General features: G+C 43.3%; 1 protein-coding gene across 7 annotated transcripts in view; it reads left to right on the top strand.

Moving 5' to 3' along the window:
- The window catches only part of MAST3 (microtubule associated serine/threonine kinase 3), a 228,411-nt gene that overhangs the window by 357 nt on the left and 209,768 nt on the right, over positions 1-18,286 (top strand). For 5 of the 7 annotated variants that reach the window (XM_073545045.1, XM_073545020.1, XM_073545037.1 and 2 more), the window contains exon 2: positions 15,844-15,933. The exons of the other annotated variants lie outside the window; for them this stretch is intronic. In XM_073545045.1, the coding sequence (XP_073401146.1) occupies positions 15,844-15,933 (90 nt within the window). The remainder of the gene's footprint in view (positions 1-15,843; positions 15,934-18,286) is intronic. 7 annotated transcript variants of the gene reach the window in all.

Below are 18,286 nucleotides of genomic sequence, written 5' to 3'. Positions count from 1 at the left end.
AATAAGGACCTGTTGGGGAAAAGCATGTTTCCTCGTGAATGGCAGAGACTGCATGTAAACAACATTATAATGAATGATGGTACTATCGATCAGTAGGGTGCAATATTATGGTTAGATTTATGTTGGGCATCCATGAAGTAAGATTGTATTTCCAGATCCTACGTCATACCAAGTGTTTTTCATGCAGTACGTAGATGAGCGGGGAACACTTGGGGCAAAGATAAGGTGATCAAAAATACTACTGTATAGAAGGGACCGCTGGTGAATAATGCGGGGCTCCCATAGGGTCCTACATGGTTCAAAGCTGTGGGTTTCACAAAAATAACTGTTCAATTCTGTAGGGGAATTGTAGCCCAACTCTATTGTGTACCTAATTAGTCTAAAAGTTATTAAATGTAGGATGCAGATACAATGGCTCTAGTGGATGTGTAGAATGGTGAAAGTTGGGAACTTGCAAATTCTAGAGTTTTTCATGCAACACTACATAGCACTGGATGTGGAACACAACACTGCATTCAGTCGGAATAGAAAAAGTGTCAATTCAGCTCACAGAGTCACCACCTAAGAGATAAGTAGCCCAGGAGACTTCCAGGATAGTCAGTAGTCTGGGTGTGGTGCACGGAGTATGCACTGGTCTGGCGTCCAGATCGTATAGCTCTCAATGGTCTGAAAGGGGAAGATCTACAGCACCAATGGAAAGTAGTTAAAACTTAGCCTTAAAAAATGGGACAATGTACATATATTTAAAAAAGAATGCCCATAATGCTCATGCGTTTCGGATAGAAAAATCTTCAATCGTAGCTCATAGATTAAAGGCTGAATTTTAACTATTTTCTGTTGGTGCTGGAGAATATCCCTTTTGGACAACTGAGATTCACTGAAAATGCTTTGGGTTCCATAATGCATCCTCACACGGCTGTTGAAGCCAGTCAGTCATGCTACATCAGCTATGATAGTTAGTTATTAACAATAATAGTTTATTGATGCAAAGGTTCCCTGCCCAAGTCCAGTTTTTTTCCATAAACTGTCATAAATTCTCATTAGATTCAGCATAAATGTTAAAATTAAATCGATTTTCATCTTCGTAGATTTGCAACTTTTAGTACATTTCTATGTTCTACTTTGCACCAAACACATTTGAGCAGGTTAGTAGACTATTCTCAACAACCTTCTGTCTAATAGCACAAAACAGAAAACAGAAGTGAATATAGCCATCTAGACAGCCATGCTGTATCGTCTCCAAACTGATAACCCCTAACCCCAAATAGTTTTAGAAAAAAGTCCGGCTCTTAACTTCAGAGGGTAGACATTTTTCCAGTATTATCATACTTTATTGCTTATTGATTCCCATATACTGTGCACTAAAAAGGCAACTGAATGGCACATTGGATATGGAGCATTAGAAATAATGGATGATTGGTCTCTTTTGTACATCAGGAGGGGAATATGTATATTATATAGAAAAATGGTTAAAGGGGGACTGTCACCAGGTCAAAAGAGGCCAGTTTTTGCCTGTATTTTATTCCTACTGCTCCCTCCAATTTTTGTTTCTATGAGGTTCCATAGATATGGGTCTTTCTATTTAGTGCTAATCTTTGTGGTCTTTACAAGGGGGTATGGCTCACACAACTCTGCGGGGGCATGTGTTTAGGCTACGCTGCATTAATATTACCCTGTGAGATCAATATTCAGAGGAGCACCGGGAATAAATTAAGAGCAAACACTGCCCACTTTTAACCTGGTATCAAGTCCTCTTTAGAGGAAAAATGTTCAGGACGCCAAAGGGAAAATTCAGAACAGAAACCTATTTACCTTTTGATAAGATGCGGAGATCCCAACTTATTTCAAGCAATTCCGCCCAGATTTTAGGCCATTTTTGGAGATGTTTTGATGGGAATCACATATGACAGCCATAAATTTGTTTTGCCACAGATATCTGTGGCCAGCATCGTTCCATGATCATTTCATTGTCTATAGACATGTGTGTTGTTTGTCAAATTATGAGTGTAATATTGTGTATAGTATTTTTTATTAATGACGGGGTGAACTTTCATTGCCGAAATTTCAGACCCATTCCCTGTGGGCATAGAGTCCCCTATAAGTGTAAGCACTTGTGAATGTAAGAGTCAGATTCCATCACAATTTTTCTTTTCGTGGATTAGGGTAATGCCATCATTCTGCTATTGAAGTGGTATCCTTGTCTAACTCCCTTTAGAAACCTCACAGTGAAAGGGGATCTTACTGCAGTGGTACTGATGGGGTTACCATGGAGACAGAATCTTCCAGCCGGAAAACACCCCTCCATTATAACCCAGCCGAATAGCAAACACCACCTTTACAAATCTCACACCCTGTCTCTCCAGAAAGCCTGGAGTTCCACTGCTTGTTACTTGCAATCACAGGTTATTTAAGGGGTTATCCGGCTAAACGTATCACTGTTACTATGACACATGATCTTCTAGTTTAGTAATTGAGTCAGCTCCATAGGTAGGATAATTTGTTAATTTGTCGTAATTGTATGATAAAGTACCCTTTCCTACAAAAATAATAGAAGCATAGAATGTTAGAGTTGGAAGGGACCCCCAGGCTCATCGCATCCAACCCCCCTGCTCAATGCAGGATTCACTAAACCAATTCAGACAGATGTCCATCCAGCCTCTGTTTGAAGACTTCCATTGAAGGAGAACTCGCCACACCTCGTGGCACTCTTTTGCTTCTTGGCTCCCATACACTGTGCACAGGTGCCCAGGCCGAGGTACTTAAAGGGGTTGTCCACTACTTGAACACACTCTTACAATCATCATGTTTGCTCCCAGTAAAATAAGACATACTCCCCTCTGGTGCTGGCACTGTTCGGAGCTCGCTCGAACGGGGCTAGCGTTACATTATGTCACACAATCCCTGCGACCAATCAGCGCAGCCTTCACTCCACCCACGTTTGGACGAATCAAACATCATGAGGAAGTCAGAGCTGCGGCTGCCTACTCACTTCCTTTTGATGTCTGACGTCACGCGATTCACGGGAGAGTGTCGACTCTGGTAATGCATATAGATGTTATTTTGCTGGGGGAAACCATGTCAATTAAGACCTGTCGAAGCGCTTCTGATAGCATGAAACGATCGTTGTCAGCTCCCTTTGCACTCCTGATGTCACTCCCCCGGCCCGACATGTGTAACATGTGCCAATAAATCAAGCAATATCTTCACCAGCTCATTGAGTGCGACCTAATTTCTACTTGGATATAAGACGTGGTTGTCCAAGTAGTGGACAATCCCTAAAGAGCAACTCCAGAGAGAAAATATAGTGCAGTCATTGTGAGCTATAGTGAGCGCTGACTTAAAGCATGCCTGGGAGCTTCGAGTTACATCTGGCTCTGCAGTAATCCACTGCACTGTGACTCAACCAAATGGCAGGGTGTGCTTACAGCCGCCCCTAAGGCTAAGTGCACACGTAGCGGAACTCTCGCGGAAGTTACCGCGAGAATTCCGGAATTCCATTCCGCGTGAAAATCGCATTTTAAATTCCTGCGATTTTCCCACGGAAAAACTAGCGATTTGCAAGTGCAATTAGCTTGCAGAATGCTAGCGTTCTCCAAGCAATCTGTAGCATCGCTTGGAGAACTGATTGACAGGTTGGTCACACTCGTCAAACATAGTGTTTGACGACTGTGACCAACTTTTTACTATTGAGGCTGCCTATGCAGCATCAATAGTAAAAGATAAAATGTTAAAAATAATTAAAAAAATAAAAAATGGTGTTATAGTCACCTTACGGCATCCCGCACAGCCTTCCCGGGCCTCAGCGATGCTTCCGCTCCCGGTAATGCCTTGCGAGACCTTTGATGACGTCGCGGTCTCGCGATAATGTAGCGGTCTCGCGAGGAATAGGGACTGCTACATTATCGCTAGACCGCGACGTCATCAAAGGTCTCGCAAGGCATTACTGGGAACGGAAGCGTCGCTGAGGCCCGGGAAGGCTGCGCCGGACGCTGGAAGGTGAATATAACACCATTTTTTATTCTATATTTTACAGGGATATGGTACCCATAGCCCGGAGGACAGCCTCCTCTCCTCCGGACCGTGGGTACCATCCGCAAATGTTCTGCTTACTTTTCGCATGGTGGGCACAGCCACATGCAGGATGTAAGCGGAACAATGCATTCCTATGGGTGCGGGATCGCCGCGATTCCGCAAAATAATGAACATGCTGCATATTTTTCCACGATGCGATTCCGCCGCGGGAAAATCCGCAGCATTAGCACAGCATTGCGGAATCCCATAGGATTGCATGGGATGCTGTTTTTTGCATTTTCGCAGCAAAATCGCGTGCTAAAAAACGCAAAAAAAAGTGACGTGTGAACGCAGTCTAACAATACTAACCTACAGATTAACCCAATATCTGAAGATTAAAGGTGTTTTCCGCCGTGACCATTGTCCTTCAATAACGGCAATGTAACCTTAAATATATGATGCAAAACGTATGTTCCATACTGGATCTGATTTTTTTTTCATGCATCAATAGACTTGAATTGTCGAGTCCGATTTTTACTCGGACAGCACATATCTTTATTTTTTGCTTGTCTGAACAAACCCTGAGGCTGGAGCTACACGGCGACAGTCATATGGACAAATTTCGCTAGGTGCCAGTGCTACATCACCGTACAATACAAGTGAATGGGGTCGCATTGTGATACCTAGGGTACCGCAACCAAGACAGTCGCAAAAAATCAAACATGGCGGGACTCTTCACGACTTGATCGTCACAGTCGTATTATATTGTGCTGCAATGTTGCCGGAGTATTGTACCACCATGTAGCAGCAACACCTAGCAAACTTTGGCCATGCGATTTGTGTCGTGGCCACAGTCCTCACATAGCCCCAGTATTATATGTATCATTCTCGAATGAGAGTCTCAATATTTATCAGGCTCAAAAAAAGGGCCCCCAGCAATAAGCCTATCGCATCATTTACAGAATAAGGCCGGGGTCACACTAACCGACGCAAAATACGGTCAGTATTTTACATGCGTAATACGGATGTATGGCCCCTAAATAGTGCTCCGTATGTCATCCGTAATCAAGGTGTGGTCGCGTATTTTGCGCATGTCAGCATCCGTATGTAATCCGTATGGCATCCGTATGGCGAGATTTTCTCGCAGGCTTGCAAAATGGACATATAATGGAGCCCTATGACAGGGTTTCTAAACAGAAACCAAAGAATAGATATAGACACATAGAATGCATATATATATATATATATATATGTATTCTATGTGTCAATATCTATTCTTTCGTTTCTTTATTAAACCTGTCAGTGTGAGTTTACTGTATCGTGCACTGAATTGCCGGCTTTGCTAAAAGACACCTGGTGCGTATTTCTCGCAAGTCACATGTGTGGTCCGTGTGTAATCCGTATTTTTTGCGCACCCATAGACTTGCATTGGCGTATTACGGGCGTAGTACGCTGACAATCGCAGCATGCTGCGAGTGGCACGGAGCGTAGAATACTGAGGAGAAATATACGGCTGGTGCGAGGGACCCCATAGAGAATCATTGGTCTGTGTCTAATGCGTGCTTTTAGCGCCTCTCACTCGGCCGTATTCCTCGCCAGTGTGACCCCGGCCTTAGCTAAATAAACTAGAGCTGGAAATCGATTGAATGTGTTTTATAACCTTGCACATGAGGTGTTTGGGCAGCAGGTAGAAAAGCAGCTAATTACAGGCCGCATGTATGTAATAATTAACATGACAAGAACTGCGGAAGTACATTTCTATGGAAGAGTGCTTTTAACCATTTAACTAACTTTAAAGGGAACCAGTCAATAGATTTTAAGGGACTAAAACCCCCAGCAAGCTGTTAAACTGCTTGGGTTTAGCGTTATAAACATGCCTCTCTCACAACAGTGTATTTCCGCATTTTGTGTAAAACATAGGCGATGTGCAAATTACCAGAGAAAAATCCTGAGATAAGACTCAACCAATCAAATTTTCTCCAGTGGAGCTCACAATGTACATAAAGCCACATCGGCATTAAAGCAAATTTAATAGAACGCTATCAAACTTAGAATTATTTTATGTGGAAGGAAACCAAATTCCTGGAAGGAGCAAATTTAAACCCAGAAGGAGCATACAAGCCTTATTCAAGCATCGGTTTTGATTTTTCTTTTATGCACAAAAAAAAGTTTCAATTTTCATCAGTGTTTTGTTTAGATTTTTGTAAGTGTTTGAGCAATGTTTTTACCATCAGTGTTTCATCAGTGATTTTCTTGCATGAAAATAAATATGGTAGATAAATGACAAACCTTCTACTACCCATTGCATTGATAAAAACAGACATATATTACACATGGGTGTCAGTGACTTTCACGGACCCATAGATTTGTATGGACTATTTCCGTCTGTGAGTCCAAAGCATACATGCCTCTGTTTTTTCACTCCTCCGCAAAAAAACAGCATGTGAATAGTCACATAGACTATAATTGATATCTGTTCTATCTATAAAAAACAGATGGAACAAGTGCATGAAAAATGGACACCTGAATGAGGCCTTAAACAACAAATGCTTTCATTCAATGACATCAAACAAAATCTACACTTAAAGTATATATATATATATATATATATACAGTGCCTACAAGTAGTATTCAACCCCCTGCAGATTTAGCAGGTTTACACATTCGGAATTAACTTGGCATTGTGACATTTGGACTGTAGATCAGCCTGAAAGTGTGAAATGCACTGCAGCAAAAAAGAATGTTATTTCTTTGTTTAATTTTTTTTTAAATTGTGAAAAGTTTATTCAGAGGGTCATTTATTATTCAACCCCTCAAACCACCAGAATTCTGTTTGGTTCCCCTAAAGTATTAGGAAGTATTTCAGGCACAAAGAACAATGAGCTTCACATGTTTGGATTAATTATCTCTTTTTCCAGCCTTTTCTGACTATTTAAGACCCTCCCCAAACTTGTGAACAGCACTCATACATGGTCAACATGGGAAAGACAAAGGAGCATTCCAAGGCCATCAGAGACAAGATCGTGGAGGGTCACAAGGCTGGCAAGGGGTACAAAACCCTTTCCAAGGAGTTGGGCCTACCTGTCTCCACTGTTAGGAGCATCATCCGGAAGTGGAAGGCTTATGGAACTACTGTTAGCCTTCCACGGCCTGGACAGCCTTTGAAAGTTTCCTCCCGTGCCGAGGCCAGGCTTGTCCGAAGAGTCAAGGCTAACCCAAGGACAACAAGGAAGGAGCTCCGGGAAGATCTCATGGCAGTGGGGACATTGGTTTCAGTCAATACCATAAGTAACGTACTCCACCGCAATGGTCTCCATTCCAGACGAGCACGTAAGGTACCTTTACTTTCAAAGCGTCATGTCAAGGCTCGTCTACAGTTTGCTCATGATCACTTGGAGGACTCTGAGACAGACTGGTTCAAGGTTCTCTGGTCTGATGAGACCAAGATCGAGATCTTTGGTGCCAACCACACACGTGACGTTTGGAGACTGGATGGCACTGCATACGACCCCAAGAATACCATCCCTACAGACAAGCATGGTGGTGGCAGCATCATGCTGTGGGGCTGTTTCTCAGCCAAGGGGCCTGGCCATCTGGTCCGCATCCATGGGAAGATGGATAGCACGGCCTACCTGGAGATTTTGGCCAAGAACCTCCGCTCCTCCATCAAGAATCTTAAGATGGGTCGTCATTTCATCTTCCTACAAGACAACGACCCAAAGCACACAGCCAAGAAAACCAAGGCCTGGTTCGAGAGGGAAAAAATCAAGGTGTTGCAATGGCCTAGTCAGTCTCCTGACCTTAACCCAATTGAAAACTTGTGGAAGGAGCTCAAGATTAAAGTCCACATGAGACACCCAAAGAACCTAGATAACTTGGAGAAGATCTGCATGGAGGAGTGGGCCAAGATATCTCCAGAGACCTGTGCCGGCCTAATCAGGTCTTATAAAAGACGATTATTAGCTGTAATTACAAACAAGGGTTATTCCACAAAATATTAAACCTAGGGGTTGAATAATAATTGACCCACACTTTTATGTTTAAAATGTATTAAAATTTAACTGAGCCACATAATTTTTTGTTTTTTAAGATTTATGCATCTGTTAATAAATCCTGCTCTTGTTTGAAGTTTGAAGGCTCTAACTTATTTGCATCTTATCAAACCTGCTAAATCTGCAGGGGGTTGAATACTACTTGTAGGCACTGTATATATATATATATAATTATTATTATTATTATTAATTATTATATTATATCATTTATTCCATGGCGCTTTACATGTGAGGAGGGGTGTACATAATAAAAATGAGTAAAGTAATCTTAAACAATACAAGTCACGACAGGTACAGGAGGAGAAATGACCCTGCCCGGGTAGGCTCACAAACTACCAGGGATGGGTGAGGATACAGTAGGCGAGGGTAGAGCTGTTCGTGCAGTGGTTTGGTCGATCGGTGGTTACTGCAGATTGTAGGCTTGTTGGAAGATGTAGGTCTTCAGGTTCTTTTTGAAGGTTTCCATGGTAGGCGAGAGTCTGATATGTTGTGGTAGAGAGTTCCAGAGTAGGGGAGATGCACGGGAGAAATCTTGTATGCAATTGTGGGAAGAGGAGATAAAAGGGGAGTAGAGAGGGAGATCTTGTGAGGATCGGAGGTTGCGTGTAGGTAAGTATCGGGAGACAAGGTCAGAGATGTATGAAGGGGACAGGTTGTGGATGGCTTTGTATGCCATGGTTAGGGTTTTGAACTGGAGTCTTTGGGTAGCCAGTGCAGGGATTGACAGAGGAGAGATGCTGGGGAATAGTGGGGGGACAGCTGGATTAGTCGAGCAGCAGAGTTTAGAATAGATTGGAGGGGTGCGAAAATATTAAAGTGTAGGCCACAGAGCAGGAGGTTGCAATAGTCAAGGTGGAAGATGAAGAGAGCATGTACTAGGATTTTTGCAGATTCTTGGTTGAGGAATGTACGGATCCGTGAAATATTCTTGCGTTGAAGTCGGCAGGAAGTGGAAAGGGCTTGGATCTGTGGTTTGAAAGAGAGATCAGTGTCAAGGATTACCCCGAGCTTGTGGGACTGAGGAGAGTGGGCAGTCATTTTCTTTAATGGATAGGTCTGCTGGGGGTCGAGTGAGTGGGGGAAAGATGATGAATTCTGATTTGTCCATATTAAGTTTTAGTAATCTAGCGGAGAAGGATGAAATAGCAGACAGAAATTGTGGGATTCTGGTTAGTAGGGACGTAATATCTGGTCCAGAGATGTAGATCTATGTGTCATCGGCATAGAGGTGATACTGAAAGCCGTGAGATTCTATGAGCTGTCCGAGGCCAAAGGTGTAAATGGAGAAGAGTATGGTCCCTAGGATTGAACTTTGCTGGACTCCCAACAGATAGGGGGCGAGGTGAGGAGGTGGTGTGCGAATGGGAGACACTGAATGACCGATCTGTTAAGTATGACGAGATCCAAGATAGGGCCAAGTCTGTGAGGGAGGGAATTGTCCACTGTGTCAAAGGCAGAGGACAGGTCCAGGAGGAGGAGGACAGAGTAGTGTCGCTTGGCCTTGGCGGTTAATAAGTCATTGGTGACCTTAGTTAGGGCAGTTTCAGTGGAGTGGTGTGGCTGGAAACCAGATTGTAAGTGGACGAAGAGGGAGGAAGAAGAGAGGTGTGCGGACAGTTCAAGATGGAAGTGTTGTTCCAGTAGTTTTGAGACATAGGGGAGAAGTGATATAGGACGATAGCTAGATACAGAGGATAGGTCAAGAAAGAGCTTTTTGAGGATAGGTGTCATTGTTTTTTTTTTTTAAAGTATGAGGGGGAAACACCAGTTGTTAGTGATAGGTTGAAGAGATGGGTTAGGGTTGTGATGAAGACTGTGGTGAGGTTTGGGATGAAGTGGGATTGGATCGGGTCAAGTGCAGTGTCAGGAACACCGCACTGCACTTGCTCACTGAGCCAGTGCGCGTGTCCTGAGTACAAAAACTGTGCACAAAGATACCTGCAGAGTGGGGCAGCAGTGGTGACGATGCATGCTCCAGGCTCACAAGACCTGAAGCACGTGACTGCTGGGGGCGTGGCCTAAGCTCCACAGAGCTAGGAGCTGCAGGGAAACTCCTAGACAGAAACCAGATCAAGCCAAGGTCAAAGCACGAGATCGCACGACAGTACCAAATGGTTAGACAAAATGGATAGTCAGGACGTAACAATAGATCAGAAAACCAGAACGGGCAATAGACGGTACAATAGGGACAAACTGTAACGGAGTAACGATAGCCAAGCCAGGAGGTCAGAACCGGAAAAGACAATAGTACCAAAACGAGAGACGGAGTACAGAGTGAGGGGACAGACCGGGTCATACACGGGAAGCAAACAAGCAATGCAATCTACAAGCACACCAGGGGACTCAGACACACAGCCAGAATAACCGTATTGCTGACAGAGAACCCTGGTAAAGAGTGAGTATAAATACCCCTCACAGATCCAGAAAGAGGCCACGTACACTTAACCCTGTGAATGCAGGGCAAGAACCCTGTTCAAACAATGACACACAGATGGTCAGATGTGATCTTGAGAGAAGAGTGGAGAGTCGATCTTCTGTAATGGTGGAGAAGTTGGTTTTGGAGGAGGAGGGCTGGGCAGGTATGAGAAAGGGCTCTGGGGTTATCGACCAAAACTGTCTTTGTATATATACAGTATATATGCATATATATATATATATATATATATATATATATATATATATATATACACAGTATATACAGTACATACATACAAGTGCTTCTCACTAAATTAGAATATCATCAAAAATTTAGTTTATTTCAGTTCTTCAATACAAAAATAAATTATATAGAGTCATTACAGAGTGATCTATTTCAAGTGTTTATTTCTGTTAATGTTTATGATTTTTGCTTCCAGCCAATGAAAACTCAAAAGTTATTATCCTAGTAAATTAGAATAATTAACAGAAAACACCTGCAAAAGCTTTCTAAGCATTTAAAAAGTGTGGTAGAAAAAGATGCACAAGCAACCGCGCTAATCGCAACCTTGAAAGGATTGTTAAGAAAAAGCCATTCAAAAATTTGGGGGGAGATTCACAAGGAGTGGAATGCTGCTGGAGTCATTGCTTCAAGAGCCACCACACACAGACATATCCAGGACATGGGCTACAAGTGTCCTTGAGTCAAGCCACTCATGACCAATAGACAACGCCAGAAGCATCTTACCTAGACCAAGGAGAAAAAGAACAGGACTGTTGCTCAGTTGTCCAAGGTGTTGTCTTCAGATTAAAGTAAATTTTGCATTTCATTTGGAAATCAAGGGCCCGGAGTCTGGAGGAAGAGTAGAGAGGCACACAATTCAAGCTGCTTGACGTCTAGTGTGACGTTTCCACAATCAGTGATGGTTTGCGGAGCCATGACTTCTGCTGGTGTAGGTCCACTGTGTTTCATCAAGACCAAAGTCAGCACAGCCATCTACCAGGAAATTTTAGAGCACTTCATGCTTCCCTCTGCCGACAAGATTTTGGGAGATGGAAATTTCATTCTCCAGCAGGACTTGGCACCTGTCCACACTGCCAAAAGTGTCTATACCTGGTTTAAAAACAACAGTATCACTGTGCTTCATTGGCCAACAAACTCTCCTGACCTTACCCCATAGAGAAGCTATGGGGCATTGTTAAGAGGAAGATGAGAGACACCAGACCCAACAATGCAGACGAGCTGAAGGCTGCTATCAAAGCAACCTGGGCTTCCATAACACCTCAGCTGTGCCATAGGCTGATCGCCTCCATGCCACACCACATTGATGTAGTAATTGATGCAAAAGGAGCCCTTGAGTGCATTTACAAAACATATATTTCAGTAGGCCAACATTTCAGATTTTAAAATAATTTTTCAAGCTGATGTTATAAAGTATTCTAATTTACTGAGATAACGACTTTTGGGTTTTCATTGGCTGTAAGCCATAATCATCAACATAAACAGAAATAAACACGTGAAATAGATCACTCTGTTTGCAATGACTATAAATATTATGAGTTTCACTTTTTGTATTGAAGATGACTTTAAGGGGCAATGATACACTGCGCTGCTGTAGGTATAATTCAAGGAAATTTATTGGTGCCTACGCGTTTCCTGAGCTGTCCCAGCTCACTTCATCAGGGCATCACCTTTTTGTATTGAAGAATAGAAATAAATTAACTTTTTGATGATATTCTTATTTAGTGAGAAGCACCTGTATATATACATAGCCATGTCCAAAAGTTCTGGCACCCTTGAAATCGCCCTTTTCTGGGAGATTTCAACAACTCAAAAAAGATTTAAAAAATGGCAATTTGGCAGCATTTCACACAAACCCCAAATATAAGTCCGACAAAATTGTTGGGACCACTTTGTGTGTAATTATGACCAATGTGCCTTTTTTTCTCTGTTTTGGTTTTGTGGTGTTCCAATACACACAAAAGCAATACACATGTGTATAACAAAACATTCTGTAATTGCAATAATTTTCTGGGAGAAATACTTCATTTTCTGAAAAAATTTCAAGGGTGCCAAATCTTTTCCACATTTAGTGTCACCAATAATCTGTACAATGGATTTGAGAAACATTGAGAAACAAACTGTAATAATTTTGATTACAAGCTCATATTAAATACTAGTTGGCACAAGGTGCCATCATTTAAAGTGATTCTGCTTAATCCCATGTAAAGTTTCACTTTTTTAGTATGATTTTCTTGACATATTTTGAGTTGCATTTGCATTTGACAGCAAAAGCAATGGTCTGTAAACAGCTTACAACACAGCAAAGGGATCTCATTGTTGAAAGGTATTATTCAGGTAAAGGCTACAAAACAAATCACTAGGCATTAAATATACCAACAATCACAGTGAAGATGGTCATCAACAACTAGCATAAATTTGGCATAACAATGATATTACCTAGGACTGGAGGTCCCTCAAAAATTGTTGAAAAACTAGAGTAAAATTGATCCATATTGCTGCCAAGAGTCTACAGCAGCATTAAAGGAGCTACATGAATTTCTGGAAAGAACTTCATGTGATAACAATCTCCTGTATTCTTAATATGTCTGACATGTTAGGTAGAGTGGCAAGGCGTTAGACTTTTCTTACAAAGAAAAACATTTAAGCCTAGTTATGTTTTGCCAAAACTGACATCAAATTTGCTAAAAGCTTGTGACAAAATAAGTTATGGTCTCATTAGACCAAGGCTGAACTTTTTTGACGTAATTCCAAAAGGTATGTTTGTCGGAAAGCCAACATTGCACATTCCCCCAAAAATACCATACTCACAGTGAAGCATGGTAGAGGCAGCATTATGTTTTGGGGATTTTTTTGGCAGCTAGTATTGGGGATTTATTCAATGTGGAGGGAATTATGAACAGTTCCAATTATCAGTAAATTTTGCATCAAAACTTTACGACCTCAGCTAAAAAGCTGAAGAGGAATTTCTCCTTCCATTACGACAATGAACTTAAACATACCTCCAAATCAATAAAAAATGACTGCGCCAGAAAATAATTTAATGTTCTGAAATGGCACAGCCTTAGCCCAGATCTGAATCCAACTGAAAATCTGTGGGTTTACTTGACAATGGCTGTGCACAGGAAATGCCCTCACAATCTGACAGATTTCAAGAGCTTCTGCAAGGAACAGTGGGCAAGAATTGCCAATTCTAAATGTGCCATGCTGATAGATTTGTACCCAAAAAGACTGTGTGCAGTTAAAAATTCAAAGGTTACTTCAATAAAGTGTCAGCTAAAGGGTGTAGGGTTACAGGATATTTTTCAATGAATTTATACTGATTATGGATGACACTAAAGGTGGAAAAAGTTCTGAAATGATTCTTATTGGTATGACTCATTTTTACATGACCAACACCTGGCATTTTAATTGGGGCGGTGAATGCCTCTTAATAAATTTGGTGTATCTTACTCCAGTGCATTGTTCATCAAGATTTGAGTGGAAAACGCCCATCTAGACGAATCAGTAACATGGGATACATTTAAAACACTAGGTTAAATGGTACCCTAACAACTAATATGAAAACTCCCACTAACTAACACACTATGTTTGTGGAAAACGTTGGTCGTATTTGCCTAGGAGGGAAGCACCCAATTGTGACCACAGTTAAGATGGATCCCGAGGCATCTGTCCACCATAAGGACCCATTGTAAGGAAACATTTATGTTTCTTTTCAGTAGCCCACTGTAATGGAAATCAGTCTGCTGTGCTTTCAGTCTGTGGATGCCAAAAGAAAACACTTTTGGCTGTCATCTGATGACTGGGGACCTATAGCGAAGTTACAGAATACTTCTTGAAGAGGTCTTATATGCTGTAAGCTAAGGCCTCGATTCATTGTTTATTGTTTCTCCAGTTTTCTGGAATAACTTGGCCTCTTTTAGTGACTTTAGCATATATACATATATATTATACATTTTGCGCCACTTTTTAAGTCATTTTTCTTTGTCTTTTTTCATTTGTCCTCGGCAACTTTGCTTATCTAATTGTTTTGGACAGGTTCCCGAAATGCAACTTTCACCAAATATTGCATTCATCGGGTGCATCTCACTCCAGTCAATTCTTGCAGTAAGGTTTCTGGCAGAGTTTTGAATTTGGCGCATTTTTAGAAAAGCAACTTTTTAAAGGACTTTGGACTAACAAGTTACAAAAATGGTTAAAGACGATCTAAAAAAGCATTTTTAAATTGTGCACCAAATTCATAACCAGCTTACAAAATTTGGAGGAATTTGGCTGAAAAAACAACAGCGAATAAAAAAAAAAAAAGGAAAAGTGACCCCAATAAATTGAAAATGATGAATTTGGGCCTCAGTGCACAAATGCAGTGTGTATCTAGCCAAACTGAATCCTTAGGCTGGCCATATACACTAGATGGCAGTCAGCTGAATGATGCTTCACCTGACAGTCATCTCAGCCGACACTCCCATAAACCAGGGCGCCAAGATCTCCTGTGTTCTCCATGAGAAAGCCGCTAACATGTTGGCTGGCATCTTATCTCCAGGAGAAAATGCGATCAGCAGTCTGAAATCGAGCATGCGTGATCGACATCTTTCCCAACCATCAGTTGGCTAGCGCCCTCATACAGAAGCCAGCCTGTCGATATCAGTGGGTTCAGGTGACGTTAGTCTAATGGGGGCCTTACAACCTTGGTACTGTGAACACCATCCTTCCATTACCTTTTTCCTGCCACACATAACTCACTGTCTGACTGTTGGGCTAGTAGATCAGGTCATATGTGGCCTTCTGAAGTTTTACTATGTATTGTCTGTCAGCATGTTTGTCCAGTATCGGGATTAAAGATATGTTTTTGTGTGTCTTTTTTAGTTTTCCAAGACTGGTATAAGGCAACTGTATTTCTCAGCTTTCATTATGGCATGGTTGTCAGTACAAGTGTTGGGGTGTGAGTCAATGTGCTCTTTTTGCCTACAAGCATATGTGTTCATATGTGAGTCATAGATTACAAATACAATCACTCAGTGAGTAGTACAGTATTTAGGGCTCAGGATATGTGTTAGCACTTGGCGTCTTTTTGAGGTTGCTATAAATGCCACCTAAAATCAAGAAAATCTCAACAATCAGTTGTGTAGTAAGAACATGGAAGTATCCACTTTAGTATATAACATGTGACTGCACATTTTAACTTTAGTCCAACTTCCATTGACACTGCATATGAATTGGGGTATAATTTTTTCATTAGTGGTTACCATATAAAAGGTAAGTGTGATTTGAAACATTGCCGTTTCCTAAAGGTTACAATACAGTTGTTGAGGGGCCCCCGATTCTGAACTTGCTCTTCCTTTACAGTCTGTCTCCAAACAACCAAAGTCCAACCCTGCTCAGTCCTTGTAGTCCCTGCAGCCCAAACAGTCCCCTGCAAACCCTACACCCATGGAGGTAAGAAGCTCAATGCTGTACCTCGGTTTCTGATTTGTATCATTTAATCTGTTTCCATTCTCAGTTCTTTTAATATGGGGATTAAATAATCAATCTCACTTTTTTTTAGAAAACTCGATCTTTTGTATTGTGCAATGGTGTAATCTAAAAATAATTCTACAGATGTATAGTGATAATTACTTTAAATGAGCTAACCTGGTAGTTAAAAAGATTTCCACTACTTTCACAATGATGGCTAATCCTTAGGCTCGATCAGCAAGGTCTGACTGGCCAGAGTCCGAAACCTAGCACCCCCGCCGATCAGTTGCCATCAGTGACGGCAGAGGCGGCCACCAGCAGAAAATACTCACTTGCTGATCTGCTCCATGTACTTGTAGTGGCCAGGGCTTGATACTGCACATCCGCCTCCTATTCAAATCAATAGGAGTCGCATGTGCAGTACCAGGGCCAGCTCCAGGTTTTTGAGGGCCTCGGGCGAAAGAGTCTCAGTGGGCCCCCCCTTAAACACATACCACAATTCATGCCGTGTGACATCCGTGATGCCGGCCAAAAACACGCATGTGATCCACATGGACACTCACTCTGTGGCAAAACACGTTCATGTGAAGGAAGCTATTGTTAGGGTCGGCGGAACGCACCAGATATAAATAATGGAAGGCGCGTTCGCCGCCCGGGGTCCACCGTGCGGTAGATGACAAGACCGCTGCTGGACAATGGCAGATACGCTAGAAGTGCGATACAGCGCTCGGGTTAACGTCACCCGAGAGCCTGAGAGCGGACTCTGTTTAGTCACAGAGACGCCAAAGTATGAACTAGACGTAAAGGCTGAACCTGTTAGCTGCACAGGTCAGCCGGCGTGTGGCGTCGCAGCCGCGAACACCAAAAGCTGCTACTACTGCAGCGCGGCCGTAACTGAAGCCGCTAAGCGACGATGCCGGAGGAGCCGGGCACCGACGGACGCTAGTGTAGGTGAGGAAGGCTCAGTGGCGTGTAGCCTGCCACAATCTGGAGCTGACTAACCCAACATACTGTCACCATTCGTAATATCCGAGGGAAGGGGTTTCATAATAAGTCAGACACCAGTCCATGCATCCATCACCATACACACACAGCATAATATGCTACACTAGCGCATGGCCGAGCCGCCATGCAGGCTTTTTATAGCCATGCGCTTCCGGGACCTTCCAGTACTATAGGAAGGACCAATCAGATCCGACATAGGACCTTCACATGTGACCCCTGCTCTCCACTGAGAGGACAAGTTGCGGGCATGCCCAGTCGCACGGCGCGAGGACTTAGCCTCTAGAGCAGTTCCCTGCAAAGCAGGTTGCGTTATCATTGCTGCACCAGAGGTGGCAGCAACATCCAGGCTCACAGAACGAGTCTGCGGGGAATGCCTGGTTCGCCGAGATTGCTGAGCAGGAGTCCGAGCGGTCGGAGGAGAATGGGAGACCGCAGGATGTCTGGCTCTGGATTCCCGCTGTGCAGTGCCAGGAATCCGACGCCTAACATTGCCCCCCCCCTCTCTGAGCCTCACTGCGCTCAAAGGCCGCGATCAGGAGCGGTGCGTGAATATTTTCCACCGGCTCCCAGGTCCGAGCCTCGGGCCCATGACCCTTCCAGTCCACCAAATAAAATGTTTTGCCACGGACAAACCTGCGCCCCACGATGGCGTTAACCTCAAACTCATCAGACGATAAGTCTGATGACCCGGCAGATGACTCAGAAAGCCGGACCATGTGAACTGGTTTGAGGAGGGACACATGGAACACGTCCGAAATGGCCAAATGTGGAGGTAGAGCCAGGCGGTAGACCACCGAGCTAAGTCGCTCGAGGACCTTGAATGGTCCAATGTATCGCGGTGCGAACTTGGGAGACTCAACCCGCAGTTTAATGTTTCGGGTGGAGAGCCATACCATGTCGCCAGGGGAGAAGCTTGGCGCAGGCCGCCGATGCATGTCGGCGGACGCCCTCATCCTTTCTTTAGATGCCCGGATAGCATCCTGAGTGCGATCCCAAATGTCCCGGGCCTCCACTGCCCAGTCTGCCACCCTGGAGTCAGTGGAGGACACTGGCATCGGGACAAGGACACGTGGATGTTGGCCATAGTTTAGGAGAAAGGGCGTCTGACCAGTGGAATCAGCCACCGCATTGTTTAGGGCAAATTCTGCCCAAGGTAGCAAGGATGCCCAGTCATCCTGCCTGGCAGAGACAAAATGTCGTAAATAGGTGACCAAGGTCTGATTGGCTCTCTCGACCAAGCCATTCGTCTCGGGATGGTAAGCGGAGGATAGATTTAGCTCGATGCTGAGTAAACTGCAGAGCTCCCTCCAAAACCGAGACGCAAACTGGG

This window comes from Dendrobates tinctorius, unplaced genomic scaffold, assembly GCF_039654945.1.
Source record: "Dendrobates tinctorius isolate UK_male_01 unplaced genomic scaffold, ASM3965494v1 ptg000011l, whole genome shotgun sequence".
Classification (NCBI taxonomy): Eukaryota; Metazoa; Chordata; class Amphibia; order Anura; family Dendrobatidae; genus Dendrobates; species Dendrobates tinctorius.
Note: the sequence above shows the minus strand (reverse complement) of the source record. Positions and strands in the feature narration are given on the sequence as shown.